General features: G+C 49.7%; 1 protein-coding gene and 1 long non-coding RNA gene across 4 annotated transcripts in view; both read left to right on the top strand.

Annotated features, from left to right (window-relative positions):
* Positions 1–92: 92 nt before the first annotated feature.
* On the top strand, positions 93–5,447 carry LOC137864554 (uncharacterized). Of its 2 annotated transcripts, none has more exons than XR_011101540.1 (2): positions 93–1,005; positions 2,130–5,447. It is a non-coding gene; the product is annotated as an uncharacterized lncRNA (long non-coding RNA). The 2 variants fall into 2 exon arrangements; XR_011101539.1 differs by having other exon boundaries at positions 93–1,702.
* Positions 5,448–6,168: 721 nt separating this feature from the next.
* UBE2D2 (ubiquitin conjugating enzyme E2 D2) overlaps positions 6,169–22,156 on the top strand; it is a 28,552-nt gene continuing 12,564 nt past the window's right edge. Inside the window, exons 1-5 of one of the 2 annotated variants that reach the window (XM_068698732.1) lie at positions 6,169–6,356; positions 15,633–15,696; positions 20,061–20,092; positions 20,183–20,260; positions 20,349–20,454. In XM_068698732.1, the coding sequence (XP_068554833.1) occupies positions 6,333–6,356; positions 15,633–15,696; positions 20,061–20,092; positions 20,183–20,260; positions 20,349–20,454 (304 nt within the window). In that variant the 5' untranslated portion in view covers positions 6,169–6,332. Of the gene's footprint in view, positions 6,357–15,632; positions 15,697–19,375; positions 19,401–20,060; positions 20,093–20,182; positions 20,261–20,348; positions 20,455–22,156 lie in introns of those variants that run through there. The other variant, XM_068698733.1, reaches the window with a different exon arrangement.

Genomic DNA, 22,156 nt, shown 5'->3' with positions numbered 1-22,156 from the left:
CAATGAGTCCCCAGCCACAGGCGGGGTGGAGAAGCCCTTTTTGCTTCTCCTGAAGCTGTCTCAGGCTAGTGTTGTTTGGGCTGCCCCTCTTCTTGTGCTGGGGGTGACAGGAGCCCCTGGTCCTCTGCCCCTCCCCAGGTCACCGATGGCTTCAGACCTCAGCCCTCCCTTGCCTCCCTCCGGGCTGAAGCCCCCCAGCTGCTCCGTTACTCAAAAAGCAGCTGCTTTGTGCTTGGTTGTGCTTGTCAAGAGGCTCCGAATGGTTCTCTCAGCTCTCTTCCAGCTCACAGGTGTTAAACCACCAGGATCACAGCATGGGCCTCCTGCTGGGACCCTCACCCACCTGCCCTCAGCCATCACTCAGCCCTGTGCTGGCACCTAGAAAAGGGAAGGACCTAGAAAAGGGCGTCTGGGAGCCTTCTCTGGCCTCCCACCATGTGTCCTGTGGGTACCAGGCCAGACCAAGCTGAGATTGAGAGAAATTACATCAGAATATGGTGGCTTTGCGTGCCTGTGCCTTCCGGTCACTTTTGCTGTTGATGTTTTGGGAGGTTTCATCCAGCCTGCAAGTCAGGCAGAGCTGGCTTTGGGGATGGAGCCCCCAGAAGCTTGGTGTTGGCCGGTCAGTTTGGCAGCCCCAGAGACCCCTGGAAAGCTGCCCCTGCCATTGCCCCTCTCCGCAGCAAGGAGGGCACGGTGCCTGCAAGGACAGGATCCCTCATTGGACCTACAGGAGCCAGCGGGGCATCGTCAGACCTGGAAGTGAGACCTCAACGAAGCAGCAGTCCTTGCCTGAAGCTGTTATTCATGCCTACGCAGCCGCCCTTCTCCTCCACAGCTGCATTGTCCTGTGCAAGAGGGCAGCACAGAAACCCCAGCTGAGGCCAGATCCTACCGGGGCAGTGCTATAAAGGCACGGGAGAGGATCTAAAAGCTGATCCTGGAAGACTGCGATTCATACAGCTGAGGTGGATGAAATGGGGATAAAACGGGGCGAACAAGCAGGTAGGCATGTGGTGAGGCAGGAGACTGTAGCTCCAAAAAAAATACTTTAGGGAAATGAAAGTGCAGCACAGGAGGATCCCAAATGTGACTGCCTGGGGTTGCTAGGCTTTAAAATAAAGCCATGCCAACAGCTGTAATCACACCTGTGGATATCGTCTTTCTTTCCTTGTTCCTCCTCTCTCACCCACTTGCAGGAAAATTGTTATTGCCTTCTGGGTCAGGACTTGCATACGAAGGAGATTCGTTGGCTCTTGTGGCGATAGAGAAGAGATTCACAGAAGCCCATCCCTGTGGCACAGGGCCCAGGCCTCCGATGTGCTGTGCTGATGCCAGGTGCTGGTTCCACCACCCATGGACCCATTGCCCCTCAGGTTTCTGGCAGGGAATGAACAACTCGGGGTCTTCCTGCGACTGCCAGCACCACCTGGGTTTCTGCCCCAAAGCCTCCCGTTCTGTCCCCATTTAACCATTCAGTGACCGCCCTGTGGGGTCCTCAATATCCCATGGGGACCTCGTAAATGCAGCCTCCCAGCCCGGGCTGAGCTCTGGGTCTTCCCCTGCTTCTTCATTTGCCTTCCCCTGACACCAGTCCCAGCCTCCTGCTGAGATCGGCACGGCCGCGAGCTCCAAGGGCAGCGTGACCCTGTCACCTTCTGTTTCAGGAAGAAAGAGTGCTCCAGGAGCTGGGCTGGAGCGGGTGAGTCTGACCCTGCGTGACAGGGACGCTCTCAGTGGTCTTGTGTGAGTGACATTTTTGGGCTCAGGTTTGTCTCCTGCATCTCACGTGGTGGCAGCAGCTGGCCAGGGTCCCCGCCGTGCGCCCCCGTGCCCACGGCTGCTCGTGGGGCAGTGCCGTGAGCTCCCTTCTGGTTTGTGCCGAAACCAGAAAAAGCTCGCAAAGCAGACAAACAAACAAAATGATCTGGGGAGAAGAGAGGGGTAGTAAATATCAGAAATGAAAACCACAGCAGCAAAATAGCGAGATAAGCTTTTGGAATCTGTAAGACTTCACAGTACTTTTTTTTTTCTTTTTTTTTTCTTTTTTTTTTTCTTTTCTTTTTTTTTCAGGTTTGGTTCATTGTGCACTGCAATTTCCATTAACACTTTTTTCTCTTCTCTTGTAGAAAAACCTGCTGTTTGAAAACAAACAAACAAAATTCCAGCCCATGCTTTACCGAATGAAGAAAAATCTCAGATTCTTGTACTAAGTTGTTTTTAAACACATTTAACCGAGGACAAGAGCAAGTCACTTTGGAAGTTACTTCTGTTAGGCTTTAAAATTATGACAATTCTGGATTTGAGTCATTCAGTGCAGGACGAAAGACTCTGGAAATGGAAAATCGCTGTGGAGCAGGGACACGTAGCACCACGGGGTTGTCTGAAGACCCCCCAGCTCACTGGCCTCTGCTGGGCTTCTGCTGCAGGTCCTGTGCACGCACCTCCCCTCTGCATCCATTCACATCAGAGCGCACTGCTGGGGCACGAGGAGATGCTGAGATGGGACCAGGACCATTTACCCTTTTCCTTTTCCCCCCTCTTTTTGTCACCAAGAAGTGCCCAGACATGAGGATGCAGCCACAGGTGTGTGCTCTTTTTCCTGATTCCGCTGGTCTTGAGCGAAATGCTGGCACTGCTGCCAGTGAGAGAGCTGTGTTTGTCCTCTCCTGGGCTGCTTCCTCCAGGAAGCTTCCTTGTCCTAGCACAAGCAGTCTTGGAAGAGAACCAGCCCAGCTCACAGCCCTAGGTGCTCGGTGATCCTGGAGGAAGCTGGAAGTTCCTTCTGGGTGAGATGATCCACATTAAGCACAACTGTGTGCCAGAGAACAGCCAGATATTTGCTGGGACTTGCAAAGACACAGTTCCCACAGCCTGAATGCTGTCCTGTGGAGGGAAAAAATAATAAAAAATAACTAAATCTCCGAACCTTGCTTGCTTTCACTGTCTTTTGTGCATCGTGGAAAGATGACAAATGCCGTGCTCTCTCTTTGGCATCAATGAAAGTGCTGCTGAGGTTTATCAGTAAAATAACTTCAGCCCATAGCAGTGCTGGAAGTTTTCCTGTGGACGAGGTAAGCAGGTGGTGGTGGTGACTTGTCGATTCTGCTTTGGGCCGTCTCAGTTCGTTTTTTGCCTTTCTCTGGAGTTTAACGTCCCAGGTTGCTCTGCAGCAGGATGCTGGGCTGGATTACATGCCACAAGATACCCGATGCTCTATGTTCCTACAGGCTGCAATCCTCCGGTCATGTTCTGAAGGTCAAACTGACGCCCGTGTTCATGCCTAGGGCAGCTTGTGCCTGGGGACAGAGCAGCAGAGCCCTCGCTGCCCTGTTAGGGGGTGATGGGGGACACACCTGGGCTCGGGTGGCCAGCTTCACCTCCTCGCCATGAACCAGGCCAAACCCGGGGCTCCTTGCCCCTTCCTTAGCTTCTACTCTCAGCTTTGACTTGGAGAACTACCCTGAAAGGGATCCAATCGCTGTAGGGCAAGGATTGTCTCTGGATTTCAAACCTCCTGGCTGGGATCCCCCCTGCTCTACTGACAAAAAACCGGACACACGTTCCACAGGACGGTTACAAGACCAAAACGAGCATCTCTAGAGCTCCTCATCTGGAAGAAAAAGGAAAAAAACCACCAACAATCAACAAAAAACCACGGAATCAGCTCCTTGATAACTGTTGCTGTGGATACTGATCCACCTCGTCTCTTAACGGGGAGGACAATGGGGGAACAACGCTGCAGCTGCACTGCAGCTTTCCCTGGCACCTACAGACCTAGGATCTGCAGCAGGAGAGGGAAGAAAGGGTGTTTCATGAGGCGAGCGTCCCCGTGTGATGTGTACATATACACAGAAGTTCACTCTGGAAGTTTTTTTTAAAACGCTTGGACCTGGGATGCTGCAGGACTCCCCCAGGCTGCGGGGCTCTCCGCCACCCAGGCCAGCAGACGGGACTTTGGAGGCTCCTGGAGGAAACACTGATGAGCATCAGGGAAAAAAAAGTGGCCTCTGCCTATGTTTTCAAAGGCACAAATGTTTTAGAAGCCGCAGAGGCACGTAATTCCCCTTGGCTGGTGGTTGTGAAGGAACGCAGGTCCTTGCTGCTCGCCCAAGGGCCAGAAGTGGAGCTTCCTCCTCCCTCCCCCTTCGCTCTCCCCACTGCCTCAGGTCCATTTTCTGGGATTTTTCTTTGCAGCTTGCCCGCTGTTCACGTGCCCAACCTTGGTGAAGCGTGGGGGGTTTCCTTTTCTGGTCATCTCATGTCCTTTAGTTCTCTTTCCTCACCTCCTGACTTTTGCCAGGCTGGGATTTTTGTCCTCCTTCAACTTTTTGTGCCTCTGCCTAAGCGCGTTGATTTTTCTTCCTAATGAAGTGAGGGTGACAGGCTGCAGGTAGGGTGAGGGAGCTGTAAGGGAAAGCAGAATTTGGGAGACAGCAGGGACACGGGCAGCAAGAACGTGCTGCGGATGGGAAGGTGGAGAGGGGCTGCACAGCAAACCTCAGCAAGGGAGGGGAGGGGAAATCCTGGAGCTCAGCACCCAGCCCTGCGACTGTGGGTTAATGTTTATGTGTGCCTGGGATTTCTTGCATCTCATGGCACTTTTAGACACTTTTTTGGAAACACTTTTTTGGAAAGTGTTTCATCTGTTGTCGCGTCAGGCAAATATCTAACTAAATCCTGAGGAAAATGTCTTTCTGGATAAAACGTGGCCCAGTCTACAGCAAGTTAACATCTATCTGTGTAAAGGTTTGGGCCAACTCTCAGAAACTGAAACCGAGATCTGCTTTTCAGCACATCTAAGCGGAGTGACCTGGGGAAAAACAACTCTGAAAATGACTCTGCTACTTTCATTTTTATCTCTTGGAGAAATTCGGATCCGTCTGGTAAGGAATCATAGTTACTGCTGGTACTAAAATGACAACAACAAGAGTATTTTACATGTTTTTATTATTATTATTTTGAAAACTGTTGATTTTTTTTTTCTGGATCGTGTTTTACAGTGCTGTACCACTCAGAGAATTTTTTTTTTTTCGAAGCTTGGCAAGGAAAAAATAGCAACCTTTCTGTTGCACTGCAAGCCCAAATTAATTTTCCACTTTGGGGACAAAATCCAGTACTTTTTATGAGAATACTGGGAAGAGCCAGCTCCAACCCAGAGCTCTGAAAAGCGAAGGCCTCAGAGGATGTGAGATGAAGGCGTTTTGAAGATTTAGGGCAGGGAGCGCTTGGGGTCAGCACCCCAGCAGCTGCAGCTCCCCGTGCTGCCGGGGGCTGGTTCCCAGCATGGGGCTGGGGGTGGCAGAGCCGCTGATTGCTTCTCCACAGCCCAGGGGTGTCTGGAGGTCCTGCAGGGGACAGGAAGGAGGGGAGAGAGGGCAAAAAAGCCACAAACTGAACAGAAACAGTTGAAAAACAAAAAATAAAAAATTAAAAAAAAATAAAAACAAACCACCCAAACCAACAGATTTCTGACCAAATCGGGGTCTCGGGGGAAACCAAATGAGGGTCTCAGGGGGAAAAGGTAACCGAGGGGGGGAAAATGGGGTCTGAGGGGGTCTCCCGGAGCCTGCGGCCCCCCCTGCCGCCCCCCGGGGCGCCGAGCCCCGGACTGACGGGGGGGGGGAGCTGCCGGCCCCGAGGCCCCGCCCCCTTCCCCAGGCCCCGCCCCTCCCGGAGCCTCGCGCCTTCTCGCGAGACCTCAGCGTCACTCACCCCCCCCTCTCCTTCCACTCCGCCGTATCCTTCCGCGCTCTCCCCCTCCCCCTTCTGGAGAGTTCTGCGCGCGGCAAATAGTCCCCGCGCCGCCCTCCCCTCCCCCCCCTCCACCCAAACCATTCCCCTCCCCGCACCCCCCAACCCCCCTAAACCCCCCCGCCCTGCGCCTGCATCCCTTTAGCTGGGAGCAGAGAGCGGGCTGTGAGGGGGGGGGGGGGGGGAAACAAGGAGAGCGCGGCGGAGTGATACGCGGCGGAGGGCGCTGTGAGGCGGCCAGGCGCCAGCGCATAAAGCGCGCGCGGAGGGATGCGGTAGCGCTGCGGCTCCAGGCTCCGCCGGGCAGCGCGCGCCAGGCCCGCGGCCCCTGCCCGCCTCCGCCACCCCCCCCCCCCCCACCACGGGGGCCGCCTCCCCCCTCCCTCACCCCCCCCCTTCTCCCTTTTTTTTTTTTTTCTCTTCACTCCCGTCCCTCCCCTTCCCGGTCCGGCCCCGCCGCCTCCTCCGCGCCGCTCCTCCTCCTCCTCCTCCCCTCCCCTCCCCCTCGGAAAATAGTCCCCGCGGGCCGCCCCCTCCCCGCCCGCCCGCGCGCCCCTCCTCGCCGCCTCGCGCACACAATGGCGCTGAAGAGAATCCACAAGGTAAGGCCCGGCCGCCGCCGGCCTCGCCGCCCGCCTCCTTTTACGTAACCCGGGCCGCACCGCCGGGGGCTGCGGGGGGCAGCGGGGCGGGGGCGGCTCCGTGCGGGGCCGGGGGAGGCCCAGCGGGGCCTGCGCCCCCCCCCCCCCCCCCCATCCCCTCCTTCCTCACCGCCTCCCCCCCCCCCCGGGGCTGGGCCCTGTGAGGAGCCGCCGCTTCCCCCCCCCCCCCCCCCCCCTCCCTTCACTCCGGGCCTCCTCCTCCTCGGCCCGGCCCCACCGCGGCAACGTGGCCCCGGGGAGCCCGGGCCGGGCCTGGAGGGGCCGCTAGGGGGCGTGGGGCCGGCCCCGGGCTTCCCCCACCTCACCCCTCCACCCCCCCCCCAAGGGGCCGCGACCGAGGCCGGGCACCGGCAGCGCCCCGCTTGGGGCTGGGGGAGCCCGGAGGGGCCCTGCGGGGCCTGGAAGGAAAAGGGGGGGCTCCCAGGGCCGGGCAGGGCTCTGTGGGGTTGTGGGGTTGTGCCCGGGGGGAGGCACCGGGGCCGCTGTCAGGAAGCGCCCCGAGGAGCCTTCCCCCTGCCTGGGCTGGCCTCACGAAGACAGGCTGCACCATCACTGCCTTGTAAAGCCGGGCCTCTGCGTCCTTCCCCCTCAAAAATATCGCAGCTGGGAGCTCGGGACCCGCACGCAGGGTTCCCGTGTGGAAGCCGGTGCTCCCACAGGGCTGCTGGGCTGAATTACGGCGTGGATCTAATGCGTGTTTAGAACCAGATGTGGAACTGCTACCTGCTGTTTGAGCTCGGCTTGCCTGTTCTGATAAGCGGTATCAGGCTTGGACTGCGTTTTAATGTCTTTGTTCTGATCGTAGGTTGGCTTGAAGTTCTTGGGAAGCTTCATGGGTCGCACTGGTCAGTTTAAACCTAGGATGAAGAGGAAGGCTGAAGAGTTTGAAGGATTGCATGTGCTTGTGGAATGGGCAGGCCTTGAAGGAGAAGGCCTCAGTGTAATTTTAGTTACTGAAACTTCCAGATCAGCACACAGCACCGTGTTACATAAGCAGGCTGTTTTCTCCTTTAGGATCAATTGTACACAAGATTTGGTCACTGATTTTGTTGGTGCTTAATTCGGATCAGTTTTCACACTGTGTTATTTCCACAGCACATCTGTGGACTTGCGGGTACCCCGGAAGACTGCCCCTCTTTGGGAGCGGGTTATTTGCCTGCCAGCAGCATGTGCCTGGGGGACACCGGTGATTGCTAGAACAATAAAGGTGACGGCTGGGGTTGGAGGGGACACCCACAATGCAGGGCTCCTGTGGGGACGCTGCATCTTCTGTAGGATAATTTGTAAAGCAGGCAAAGCTACTTTCTCTTTCACGTTTGCTTTGGTTCAGGGTTCTCCGAGTTCTGTTTCCAGCAGAAGAGAAACTGCACGTGTTGGGCCTTGGGTAACTCATGGCTTGACTGTTACTCACTGGTTACTCACAGGCTGATTGTTCATGCTGCTTCTCAAAGGTGAAGAATGCTGAGGCATGATGGGGACTGTGTTAGGGTACAGGATGCTGCAAGGCCTTGGGAAGTGGCGTGGTGTGGAGGGATTGCTGGAGCAGCAGCAGGTATGGAGCTCAACAAAGTACCGAGCGCTCCAGGAGAGGAAGGATGGTGGCTGTGGAGCGGAGTGGGGGTGATAGGGCTGTAGGCAAGAATCTCCAGCAAAGTGTGCTCAGGGATATAAAGCCCCTCATTCCATCCGTCCAGGTGCTTTGAAAGTTATATGGGAGTTCAGGTGCAGATGGGAAAGCAATCCTTTAATTTGAGTTACTGGGGCTGTGTCCCACAGTTCCGTCAGTGATAACCACTGGTGGTTTGCACTTCAGCTGTTTTAGACCCCGTGCAGGGTGTTTGTATCATCTGGCTTTTGTTCTGGGCTCTGGGAAAAGTGGAGGTGTTCCCTGTAGGCTGACCATCCCTGTCAGGACAACCGGGGGAGCAGCAAGCTGCTGACCTTGCTGTACCTTGTGGCAGGACCAAAAGGCTGCAGAATTTCTACAAAAGTAGAAATAATCCCAGTGGGCTTGAGTAAAAAGGAGCAATGGAAGGGGAAGCTGCTGCTTAGGCGTTTTGGGGAGGGTGTTATCAGCCTTGGTATTTCAGTGTTCAGCTCTCATCCTGCTGCTGGCTTTTGTGCTTGGCGACTTGGGTTCATTGGGTTTATTGTCCACCACGGGCTGTGAGGTTTTCTCCAAAGTTCTTGTGTCCTTGGGTAACGTCAGCTTCAAAAATGAGCAGGAAACCCCAGGACTAAGCCTCTGGCACGGTGTGAACGACATTACCTGAAGCGGTGTCCTGCACCTTGAGCTCCTCTGGGCTGGAGGAGGCAGCACCAAAAGCTGCCTCCAGGCTTGTTGCCCCTGGGAGGTGGTGCAAGAACCCTACAGTCAGTGCCAGCTGGGACTCTGGGGCTGTTCTTGGGGTTGTCTGGGGACTCGAGCTGGCGTAGCGCCTCTGCACAAGGAAGCAGCTGCTGGTTTTGGAGCAGATGCTCCTGAGGAACTCTCTTGGACAGCCCCCTGTCAAGCTTGTGGTGTTCGCTGCGGTCTTGCAGGCAGCAGCGCTCTGAATTTTTGCTTAGGTGCGTGCTGGCTGGTGGATCTGAAACTTGAACTCCTGTCTTGGGAGAACCGTTCAGCTTTGGAGGAATGGGGCTGCTTGCAGCCACGCTGCCCAGAGTGGCCCTGAAGCCTGGGGATAACAATTGCCTACAACAACTTCATCGCTATTTTTAGATCTATAACAACGATAAGTTTTATCATTGTTATCTCTTAGAAGAAATACAGTGTGAAGACATCCAGAGGCAGGGTAGGAGTGATACTGGGTGGCTGTATGAGTGGCTTTGATTTTAAGGCTTGAACCAAAGCACTTTGGGTTCAGCTGTATCACCATCGGTGGTGCTTATCTGTAGGAAATACTGATCTATAACCGAGGAAGTGGAATTCCTTGGAAGGGGAGGGCAAGTAGAAGGCTAACTTTTTTTGTCTTTTATGTATTCCCTCATATGAACTGCTTGATAGACCTCACGGTGAGGGAGAAGAGGGAACCAGAAGCTGTGCTTGAGCCCCGCTGAGGTATTTTCTTGCTGTAGAGGAGCAGTGGCTTCCTGCCTGTTCTGTGGGGCTCTGCATGTAAACCGTGCTGCTCTGTGGGGCACAGCCCTGCTCCGACAGCTTCCCACGGCCCAGAGCTGCTGGGACTCTTAAAACATTGAACTGTAACTTCTGCCAAAACGAGTGTCACTGCTGGAGGAGTTGCCGTAGGTTTACTGGATAACCAAATGATGTTAGCGTGCGTACAGCTGGGTTAGCACTACCTGTGTTGAGCAGGGCTCCTTATTTCTGTGCTACAGAAACAGCGAAAGCAGCTTGTGGGAACGCCTTGGTCCTTCTCTTGGAGCTTCTTGCTGTGTTCATGGACCTGCCAGCGCAGCCCATCTGTCCAGCACACGCTGGTTAAGCTGCTAGCTGGGCTTTTTTGGTGTTTGGTTTCCACAGCAGGAGGAAGCCGTACGTTGCTTTGGTTTCCTTGCTGCCCAGGTTTTAGAAAACAAAGATAAAAAGGTGGCTGATGGTTATACCAGAACTTGTTCATAGCATCGATCTTGGCTAACTCTGTGTATTCCATTAAATTTGGCTGTTCTTATGCCACTCAGTGAACTGCTCGTCTTCCAATGTTGGAGTCCTGTAAGAAGTCAAGAAGGTCAACGGATCGAGGCTGTGTCAAGCACTGGAAAAGCAGATTCTGTCCAATGGAAAGGATTAGAATCCTTCTGAAGATTAAAATGTTTCTGTTAATGGGGGGAAGTAGCCTTAGACTGGCAGAGATTCTAGAATCACAACGGTCTCACAGAAGAAGAGAACACCTGTGGAATCCATGATGTCACCTTGGTTTGTGCACGTGAACACCGCCTCGTACAGCGGCCCCGCTTGGCGAGTACCTCCTAGAGTTGTGTGAGGTGCCGTGGTGTGGGCATTTATACCTTTGTGTTAGGCAAACGCGGGGCCTGCTGGCCTGAGGAGCGTGCAGCAGGCTTTGGGGAGACTTGCAGACATCAGGACCTGTGCAGGTAGCTGGCGGCTGGCCCTCTGAGCTGGGCTCCTGCTGCTCCTGCTCTTGAGGTAAGGCCGAGTGCTATCGATTTGTCACTGGCCCTGCTGATGTGCTGCTTGGCAGTGCTCTACTGAAAGCTGCTACCAACTCATGGCGAAGTGGTTCAAAGTTACTTTTTGGTTAGATAAATCCCCATTTCACAGCGCAGGCCTAGGCTGCCTGTCACAGAAGGATTCAGGGGCTTCCGGCAAAGAATCTCGCTAAAGTCAGATTAAAAGCTTATTTTACTGTCAGGTTGCTGCTGTAAGTGAAAGCAAGGCTTATAATCAAACTAATGATGTGGTCTCTGAGTAAATGAGAGTTTTTGAGAACAGCTCAAACTGGAGTAAAGGGGAAGGACCAGGGAGCACAAGCCATAAGGGCTTTGGTTAATCTTTGACTGCTTGTGGTCATTTCTAACGTGTTGGAGTATTTCTGGGGAATTGTACCCCGTAGTAAGGCTTATTACAATTCCTGGAACTAACTGTCACGGGACAGTGGTTTTCTTTTCCCTCAGATGGCTTCTTGGTGTTGCTGGTTCTGTTGGTTATTCTTCCTGGAGACTCTATCAGCAGTAGCTTCAAATCCTTTAAACCAGTCTTGTCTTGGGGCCGGAGCCTCTTTGGCCAAGCACACAGCGGATGAGGGTCTGGGGAGCGTGGGGCTCGCTGTCTGGAGAAGTGAACTGGAATGCCTGCAGCAAATGTCTCTGGAGTTTAAAATGAAAACTGGAAACCAGAGCAGGGTTAAACTCGAAGACCAAAACTGAAACGTTTTCTGTTTTGATAGCTTGTTGAAAAACTTTGTGTGCTGCTTGTGGAGTCCTTGATCAAGCTGCAGTTGAAATGCAGCAACCAGCTGCTGGGAAATGGGCTGACAGCAGGAGGGGGGCAGCAGCGACTCCAGGGATCTGAAGGGGACTTGTGGCACTGCTTTACAGTGTACCCCGAGTCCTCGTTGGCAGCTGATGCTCTCCTTGATTTTGGTAGCACAGGAAGGGTGTTTGGCTTAAGCATGCTGCATCTTCTCTAAAATACACTCTTGGAACCCCGAAGTGGCGTTATGCTTTTGGGGAACTTAAAATGAGCTGCGTGTATGTGAGTTTTGTAGCTTTATTAGGATTCGTGGTTTGCAGATGTAGTTCATACAACTTGGCCTTTGGGAAAGTTACCTCGAGCCTTGCTTTGCATTGCACCGTGCCTCCGATTCCTCCCCCTTGCCAAGGAAGTAATTAATACTTTTAAGATGGATCACGGTAATGGCAGGATCTTCAGCAGTGGGCCTGGCTCCCAGGGCCCTCTCCTGAAGGGAGATAGGAGCTCTGTGAGCTTGCTTTGTGGCTGGAGGCAGCCTCCTGGGAGCTGGAAACCTCCACTGAAACTTCATCTAAAGGCTGCCTCACTCCTTGCTTTTAAGTTCCCAAAGCAAAACCTTCTGCGTGAGCTTAAGGACAAGGCAATGCTTTGACTGGTAAGCAGCTACAGCTTTCTTCAGACGCGGGTTTAAAATCAGTGCTGTCAAGGTAAGGCTTGATCCCTGCCTAAAAAACCTTCCTGGGTCGCTGGGGAGCAGACCAGGCCTTGCAGCTTGGGGTCTGCTGTGCGGTAAGGTTTGGCCTGGAGATGATACCAGGCCAACTGGATCCTACATGTGTTAAGAGTTGGTTTTACACAGGCTCCAGGGTTGTCTGTGCTGAGTTAAGCCAGCCGTTCCTCAGTCTCCTTCATTAACACCTAGGAACAAAGCCTTCAGTAGGCCTGGTGCTAGCAGCAGCTTGGGAACAGCCCAAAAAACTTGGGAAAGGCAGAGGAACCTCAGGGCTGGGTGCAGGAGCGTGGCGGTACGGTGCGGCAGTGCATGTTTGCAACTTGTATGTGGGTGAGTGCAGCTGTGTGCAGCTCCTGTTCTTACACCTGGCTCTGAATGTTGGATTAGTGATCAGTGGAAGCCTGCTGGTGTGCAGGCAGCCTGTGTGCTGGGCTGCATCAACAGCAGGGAGAGGACGGGGACTGGCCTGCTCTGCTCCTCTCCTCAGCTCCCACAGCATGAGGGGTGGTTTTAAACTACAAGAGGGTAGGTTTAGATTAGATCCAAGGAGGAAATTCTTTGCTCTGAGGATGATGAGGCACTGGCACAGGCTGCCCTTAGATGCCCCATCCCTGGAGGTGCTCAGCGCCAGGCTGGATGGGGTTTGAGCAGCCTGGGCTGGGGGAGGTGTCCCTGCCCATGGCAAGGGGTTTAGAGCTAGATTGTCTTTAAGGTCCCTTCCACCCCCAAACCGTTCTAGCCTCCTTGGTGTTGAGAGGCATCCGGCTATATGATCTGTGAAGCTTGTCTGAGTTTGTAGGGCAGAATATGAAATGCTGCTTCAGGTGAAAGCTGCATCACTGATGCAAACGGTCGGAGTATTCACTGTAAGCTTCCTGTTCCCAGTGTGGTGCTGTACACAGCTTCAAAACCCAAAGCATTCCTTCTACCTGGAACTGCAGATCGAGGCAAAAGAGGCAGCATTTTGGTGAGAAAGAAGGCTACTGCTAACTGAACTTTGTGTTCTGCATCACTTGGGAGACTTTCCTTCAGTGGTGGCACGTGAGGTGTGCTGTTACACCGCTGTGTTGGGGTGGTGCTGCTGGGCTGCTTCTGGCAGGGTGTGGGGTGGGCATCAGAGCACCGCTGCCTTGTGAATTCCACCAGCCAGCAGGTGGATGCACAAACTGCAGCTTCTGCAGCTTTTTCCCCTGCCCCACAGGGGAAGGTGTGTGCTGGGCTCTGAAACCTAATCACCGGTAGGCTGATCCTACATGACAGACGTGCACTCCTGCAGTGCTATTTCTTCTAAACGTGGTATTGTTGTGTTGTATTTATGCATGAAATGGGAGTGAAGAGGATGAAGACCAGTGTGGAGAGGATTAGGAGTTTTCTGATGGATGCGTTTGGATTTTTGAGTAGTAGAGCACTGAGTTGTCTTCTATGGGAGACGAGAGTTGAGAGCGTTTGGAAGAGGGCTGTACTCTGTGCAGGCAGTGCAGGGTAGATGTATTCCTGTCTTTTAAGTTCCTCTGCCCGTATTTCTGAACTTGTGCATGCAGAGAGCCACTTCCCTCTGGTAGCAGTGATGAGACTGATCAGTGTGTGCCCTGTATGGGCCCAGGGAGGTGTCAAGCTGTAACTGGCTGCCCAGAGTGACTAATAATTTTGAAGCAGAGCACGGCACAGCTCACTGTTCTGAGGGGCACCGCATTTTTAAGGCCACTTCTACCTGCAATAGTTTGTTGTCCTGCACGCAGTTCTGTAGGACGGAATGGGGTTCTGTGGCTTGCGGTGGTGCTCAGCATCTGCAGTGCTCCGGACTTCAGACAGGTGCACAGTGGGTGGTGTGAAGCGTGGTGATGGGGAATGAGTGCCTTGCTGATGCTCGCAGGAAGCAGGGAGGGAACCCTCACCAGGCTAAAACTGGTTGCTCCAAGCTGACTTGTGTGACTGACGGCTTGGAAGAGGAAAGCCCTTCAGCAGCAGGTGTTTGGAGACGCTCTGCACCTTCAGGAGTGAAGCAGCTCAGTGTCTTTTCCTGTGCAAGCCCACGTGGAGCCATGAGATGAGAGAGCAACCTTTGCTTAGGTCAGTTGTCTGTGGTGTCAGGTCAGGAGGCTTTCAGCTGGGCTTTTTGTAACCTGGGAGTCACAGAAAACCAAACTCGCCTTCTTTACAGCAACTGGAGTGTGTGAAGCTTTGCATCTCGGCTGTGAGACTTCTGGGGGCTTGCACTCTAAGGGGAAGATCCCAGAGGTTCACTTGTTTGGTGTAAGGCAACTTTCTCCTCCTGTAGCAAAAGATTTGATTAGTGGTGGACTCCAAGTTCAGGGGCAACAGGAGCTGGAACTCCAGGACATCATCAGTGTGATACTCAGAGCCAGCCTAAGTTCTTTTTCTGCAATTGGTTTGCCTTGATCAGTGTCCTTGAGTTTTGTCTGTCAAGAGATTCAGGTAAGTAGCTACCTGAGTGCACAATTGAGAAGTGATGCAGGCTGCTGGTCTGCAGGCTGTGAGGTGAAAAGCTGAATGCACAGCAGGCTGGGGATAGCACGGGAGTGTTTCCTGAATGCTGGGTTTAGTTCCCATAATAGTTGTCTGGTGCTTATTCTTAGCTTTTTACACTGAAGTTTGTTTCTGTGCTGGCTAGCAGGCTCAGGACCATCATGCTGCCCTTTCACAGTCCTGGGGAGCAGGTTAGTGGCTGAGGTGGAAACAGGCAAGTTTGATTTCAGGGTTTTACTCTACTTCTGCTTGCTGCTAGATGTCTACTTCCTGAGCAGCTTGCTCATGTGAGTTACTGGTGGCAGCATGGACTCTCTGATCTCAGCTGAAATTCGGCTTTAAGCTGAAGTTTGGTATAGTTCAGAACAGAGGCATTTCACTTGTTCCACACAGCCAGAGATTGAGACTGATGATAGTCAAATTGTACTCTGAAGAAATCCTGACACGGGCACATGAAAAAAAGTGCATTTCCATTCATAGATTAAAACTGTTTACCAGAGATCGTGTTTTATTGTTTAACCACCCATATCCGCTGATGTGTGGACTTCGAGGTGAAACAACCAGGTTGTTCAAGTTCTTTATGCTGCAAAAGCTACTTCGGGCTTGAAAAGGTAAACTAGATCACTAGAGCTGGATCAGCTTGGGAGCTGTTATAGTATAAGCCCTAAAATAGGGCTGGTACTGAGAGTTACTGGGTTGGAGCCACCTCATCTCTGACCTAGACACAGTGGAAAACATTATTCCTTGGTAATATTTAGGGTTTCTTATGCTTTCTTCTCAATGAAGGCAAAGCCAACCTGATAAGCCACGTGATTTAATATACATTGCTGTGACTGTGAGTGTGTGGAAACCTAGGAGAGGTGATGGGTGTATGTGCCAGGTATTTTATTTTAAATGAAATTGGCTATCTGGACCGCTAGCTCTGAGTTCAGTGAGGTTACCACTCCTGTTGTCTCAGAAAACTCAGTGATGAGAGCATCATGTTCATGAGCAGGACTCTGTGAAGAGCATGAGTGATAGCCAAAGTGCTACTAGCAGCTTGTTTTAGCCATAACATGATTGCTTTTGAAATTAAATGAAACAAACTGTTCCTGTTTTTTAGGAGTTGAATGATCTGGCACGTGATCCTCCAGCACAGTGTTCAGCAGGGCCGGTTGGTGATGACAGTAAGTATGCTGCTGTTTGGCAAACACTCGCAGTCTCTACCTTTTTTTGCTTTTTCTTCTAAAGCAGGTTGTCTAAAGCAAGGAGAACTTGTCTGTGCTCCTGGTTTGAGTACTGAAGGCTACTCCGTGTACTAATCTCCCATTTGTTGCTGTTTTATAATGCCTTGTGAATCGCTGGAGGTCTGTCGCTTCTGTTGGATTGGGCAGCTCTGGGTACTTAAGACGTGAAGCTGTTTGCCTTCCAAAGTAACTGTGCTGGCATCCTCATCCTGCATGCTGTCTGCAAAAGGTGGAGAACTTCAGTTGCCGTCTGGCCAAACCAGCAAGCAGCCTCATACAGCTATCTGGACTTGTTTGGTACCTAAGTGATATCTGGTGTAGTCACATGGGCCTGTGGAAGTGCAGAATCTGCTCCTAATGGTGGGACATCAGGTTCGGAGTTAACAGTATCTTACACGGGAGTGAAAGTAACCGCTGCCTTTCTAGAGAGGGTAACACACAGTCCTTGAAGATAACACAGTAAAATGTGAATGGAAGGAAAACTGATTGGTGAATTACAGCTTGGATCATGAGGTATTGTTAGATAGGAAAAGCTGCTTGTTCCGTAATTGTTTTGTGCTGTTATAGAGTGCAACAAAGTGTAAGAAATGAAAAGGTTGGCTCCTCATTTTCAGGCAGGACTTCGCTCAATCTGGTGTGCTGCTTCAGGACTTCTGGATAAGCAGTATAAGAATGTACAAACCCTGCTGCAGTGACAGTTTTTCCACTGGATTTGGATGTAGGTGTTTAGGCGTGAGATGAGAGGTAGAGTCTCATCAGGTACAGGTAGGGCATTCTTAAATCACACGGTACCGCTGTGTTTAAAACCTTCACTGGAATCAGTTGGCTCTGCCAGGTTCCCTACAGGGGATAGCATACCGGAGGGGATAGTCTAGGACTTCTTTGGCCCATGTGTCAGCCGGTCATCTTCCCTGTGCTAGGTTGGTCTCTTGGCGTGTCATCTGGACATCTTTTTTCTGCCTTCTTTGAAGCCCAAAGAGCTGTGTGAAAGCAGAAGACAGTCACTGTTTGAAATCCGACTCTGTGTTTTTGTTCGTAGTGAGAAGGTCTCCTCTTATCTTGCTTGTGGGATTTTACTAGAGGAAGGCAAGCTCTGTCATGTGACTTGGGGTAAGGTTATGTATAAAAACTCCTCTTGTAGTTCCCAGTGATATTCCCCAGTCTGCTTTGGATAGCTGTGAATGAGGTAGCTTAAGTGTTGGCCCCTACTGCACAGTTTTTTTTTGTTTTTTTTTTTTTTGTAAGAGGCCTTTGCTTCTAAACTGAAGTGGTTTCACAAGTTGCTCAGGCTTCTCTATGGTAACTAGGGCTTCTGTACTCTATGGTAAGCTCCTTTTTTATAGCAGCATTAAGCTCTTGGTCATAACTTGGGTAGACAAGATTAATAAGCTGTCTGATTACAGGAACACTTTCATAAATTCACTTTTTGCTTTGTAACTTTACCGTAGGCCCTGGGGTGAATTCAGGTACTTACTTGCATTATGAATTAGATGCCTGATTGTTTAATGTGTGGAAAGCCTGGGATGAGGAAAGGTGCTCATGCTTTCCTGTAGCAGCTCTGCCATGCACAAAAGGCTACATGGGAACACTTCAGTGGGCATCCCAGTGGAAACTGTGTTCAAGTGGCATTCCACTGTGACACAATATCTCTGCAGGGGTGCTGTTCAGCATAGCATCCAAGCTCAGGGAGTATTTAGGTAGGGAACCTCAGTCTGTGTTCTAGAACTCTAGCTTAAGTGTTCTTTCTAAAGAAACATTAGCTGCTAGAAACTTTTATTCATATAGAAGTCTAAGACTAGGTTTAAAAAAAAAAAAAAAAGGAATGCTAAACAGTAACATCTCCACTGATTTTTAGTATTTTCATTCTTGAATGAATACTGCATTTTGTTTTGAGGGTTTTTAGCAATACTACCAAACTTTGAGTTACTCCATAGCTTTCCTGCTGTTAAAGTGGTATTTCAAAGAAACTTGGAGTTGCCTGGAAGGGCAGTTACTGAGAGATGTAGGGCCAGTTTGAGGGTTTTTTTCCCATAAACCTCCAAGCTTGATTTGTGCCATCATAATCATTTTGTTGTTTCCAAAGTTTATCAAAAGCTCTTCAGATTGTCTGGAGGAGGTGGTAACATAATGTTTATGATCGAAAGCTTCTTTAAACCTTTCTGTATTTGGCAGTAATGCTCAGTTCTCTTCATGGTGCCTTTCTGATAGACCTCTGAAGGCCTCTCACTGTTGAGAGCTAACCCTTTGGATGTGCATAACTGAAAAGCAGTGACAGCAACGGACACGTGCCTTCTCTGATAGTGATTCCCATGTTCTAGGTCTGCCTGGGGGTGCCTTATCAGAATGATGTTTCTCAGGGTTCAGACTTGTGCTGTGCTTTCAAAGCGGTGTTTATGGCTGGGCCAGCTGATACAAACTGTCCCCATGTGTCGGCGGCTCATAATAAACTCTGGAAGAGGAAAAGCTGCTTCTACCTCCTAACTGTAGGGACAGTCTTCTCTCTCTTGGTGAGGTAGCTTTTGTCCTCTTAGCTCACATCCAGCTTCTGTTCTAGGAATCTGGTTGGCATTATGTTACCAAGTTTTAGTATACTTCAGAGTACTCTGCGGTGGTTCAGTTTACTTCCATCCAAACATGTACCTGTGCTTAGCTACTGAAAGTCAGCAATGCTAGGAGAGAGCAATGCTACAGTGTAAAAGCACTCTTTCTGCATTCTCTTGGGTTCAAGATGATGATTGGTTATATCAGCTTATGTTTTCAGTGTGCAGAGGCATGCAGGTTAACATTCAGTGTTACATGTGTATTGTAGTACGGTTGTAGTGAATCTTAAGCATTGCTTACAGATGCACGTGAAATTCTTGGTTTCTTTCATAAGCTCCTCATGGGCTTTTTGCCACACCTCTGTCCTCTTGTTACATGTTTCTTCCTGTCCAGCTACAGGTGATGTGGGCTTGCTGTGAGCCTTTTAAAATGGGTGAACATCACATTTGGACTCATGAGGCATTATCTTGAGCTTCTGACTCTACACTGAATCTACTCTTTCCATGCTAGTTGGTGTTACCAGTGGTAATACCTCTTGTTACAAAACCTGCTGCTTGAACCAACTGCGTTTGTACTTCAGGCTTGGCAGGGCTGTTTCTGCTCTGCTTCCTTCTGTTCTTCCTATGAGATCATATCCAGTTGTATTGTCTGTACAGCGTGTAATTAAAAACTGCTCATGCTAGAGTAGAACATGAAGTGTCACTGTGGGTCAATGCTACATTTTGGCCTAGGTAGTCATGAAAGCTGTTGACACCAGTTGCAAGTTAAGTTCACAGCTGCAGATGGCTTCAGCTTCTGCACCTAAAAGACTTGCCTTGTAACAGCTGGAGTTTCATGTACAGCTCCTGACTTTTACAGATCTGCTATAGCAATCTCCGTGCAGAGGGAAGTTTCCCATGGTACAAATTTGTTAAGCTGGTGCGTTGCAAACAGGCTAGCATTAGAGCCTTAGGAGAAAGCAGGACCCCTGAGGCGCCTATTAGGAAATTGTCATACAGATTAACAGCATTGATTGTTTTCCTTATGTTCTGCAGCATAAAGACGTTCTTCACAAGTCTTCTGTATTACCAGATTAAGATGTTCTCTTGGACAGATGCATATGAGTGAGACTCAATTTTTTTTCCGTTTAACCTAAAGTATACTAGCATATTACAGCCTCAAGTATTTAGCAGACTCATTCTTGTAAGACTGTTACTGCTTTCTGCTGTTGCAATGAAACTTTCAGGTTTCTGTGGAAGATAAATATTCATCAAGATACTGCTGCCTGTAGGTTACTTCTTTACATGTGGTTTATACAAAGCTTAGGCTTACCTTTGTTCAACTAACAAGCAGTGCAGGAAAGATCCTGTTGAAGAAACGGATGGGCTTATTCTGCACCTTTGCTGTAGCTCAGTCTGAAAAGGGGTATTGCAGTTGTTGGAGATTAGGCTTTGAGTCAGACGATGGTAGAACTTCCTGGGAAACTATGAAATTGAATGCACAAATTTGGGTCTGAAGCATTGAATATAACTGGATTTTTATTGTAACAGGATTTATTGTAGGGTGTAACTGTGTGCCTCCACAACAATCTCAAAGTGTGGACAAAGTGTATATGAAGTGCTGAGTACTTCACTCTGTCTCTGTTCAGCTCTTTGGCTTGTTTCCCTGCAGCTTTTTGGAAGGTTTTGTTTTTAAAATAGGCTTTTCTGTACTGCTTTGTCTTGACGTAAGTAGCTCATTATTTGAGCTTCTCCAAACTGAAGTAAATCTCTCTCTTTTTTCAGTGTTCCATTGGCAAGCTACAATAATGGGACCAGTAAGTATGAGTGCATTGATGCTTGTAGTTCTTATGACCAAACGTCTTACAAAAATTTCTCAAACTGCAATGATTCTTTTTCGTTAACAGAATGACAGTCCCTATCAAGGTGGAGTATTTTTCTTGACAATTCACTTCCCAACAGATTATCCCTTCAAACCACCTAAGGTGAGTGGCTTGTATCATGCATCTGTTCATTACCATGTGGTGTAATGTACACTTGTGAGCCTACACTGAAATTTTGCTTCTTCTGCAGGTTGCATTTACAACAAGAATCTATCATCCAAATATTAACAGTAATGGCAGCATTTGTCTTGATATTCTACGATCACAGTGGTCCCCAGCACTAACTATTTCAAAAGGTACCTACAACGCTCACTTAATTTTTTCTCTGCTGAAATGAATGACTTATTTAGATTTAGAATGTGAAAGTGCTGTGTTCTCACTATTAACTGCTTCTGTGGTCACAACTTCAGTCTTGTGGTCCCGTGTCCGGCTTGTAACAGCTTCTTCACAAGTGGATGCTCTGTCCATCCAATTTCTCTGACCACAGGGAGACTGTTTAGTTTTGCTAGTAGATCAGATAAGTCTTTCTACTTTAAGTACTTAGTCTTGCAGCTCTCCTCAGGAGATTGTACTTCAGGCTAAACACTTGAACTATTTAAAAAAAAAAAAAGTAGTACATGACAAAGGAAGGCTTTGAAAATGCACACCAAGTTAGATATATAAGAAAACAGCTGTGGCCTTTAAAGGCTAACAAAAACATGTAGTTCTTATCTCCAACTACATGTGATGTTCCCAGGCGTTTTCTAGTTCAAACAGATGACTCTTGTTGCCTCTCTTGCATATCATAACGGTCTGCCTTTTACTGAACTCACGAAAATTCCTACCTTCTCTGTGCAGCTAAAGACATCTGCATTTGTAGAAAGAGATGAAAAGGCAAAACAATATTTTGTCTCTTGCCAGAAGTGAATCTGCTAGTGCATGAAGCTGAAAGTCCTCGCTGTGAGTTGAAAACTGAAGGAATGGTGTCAGTAAAGGGCAAATGACTGCCAGGTTGCCACAGCTTTCCTTATGAATGCTTTTAGTCAGGTACTAGGTACTGTTAGAAGTACTAAGTTAGCATTAAGTACTAACATTCAGGGACTTAATCAAAACATAACAGCTGGTTATGTTAGAGTTCTACAGTTGCAGAGCATGTAGTGTGGCCTGGTCTGTTATCTGCCTTTGTCATAGGGATTCTGAAGTGAGCATATGCAATGGGGATGATAAATAGCATGTGTGAAGATACTGGGGAAAAATACTAGAATTATGACAGAAAGATGGGGCAATGTTATAGAGGCTAGTTGAGGGCATCTGTGGACTTCGTATTAGTGGCTGTCAGAGCTTTAATCGCTCATGAAATTGTTTATCACGTGGAATTAATTTTGAAACCTAAATACACTTGCAGTATGCTTCTAATTTCTCCCCAGCTTTGTTTTTTCTGCTCTGCCTTGAACTGTTTTCCCTTATCCTCTTCAAACTGCATCCTCGTGGCTTAAAGAAAATAAGCCATGGGATCGGTGTGGCCATCCTGTGTTACCTACTCCCTTCTATCACCATCTCCTCTCCTAGAGTATGCTTCCTGAGATTAGGTGCGTTTGCTACGCTTGTCACTCACTGCAGAAGAGTTCATATGAATACACAAACTCCTTCAAATAGCACAAAATGCATACAGATCTAACCAGTGAGAAAAGTCCTATCAGAGTTCCCTTGGTGGTCATTTTATGGAGGAGTTGAAATAATCCTGATGTATGGACTTCAAAGAAATAAAGAATCCTTCTGTCAGAAATAGCAGAGATGTCTTGTCAGAAGGCAGAAAAACTTATTAAGGGGCAAGAGTTGACACTTTGAAGCATTCTTGCCTCAAACAAGTACAAATAAATTCCACAAAGGCAACTTCTGCTTTCTGGGGTGGATAATCTTGTTTATGGTCAGGCTAGAAGAGTGCCTTTTACAGACCTTGGGGCTATTGTAGCTCTCCGGTAACTTCTTGGGTAGCAGAGTAAATTCTTTTGCTGGTAG

The sequence above is a fragment of the Anas acuta genome, chromosome 14 (assembly GCF_963932015.1).
Source record: "Anas acuta chromosome 14, bAnaAcu1.1, whole genome shotgun sequence".
NCBI classification, from domain to species: domain Eukaryota; kingdom Metazoa; phylum Chordata; class Aves; order Anseriformes; family Anatidae; genus Anas; species Anas acuta.
Note: the sequence above shows the minus strand (reverse complement) of the source record. Positions and strands in the feature narration are given on the sequence as shown.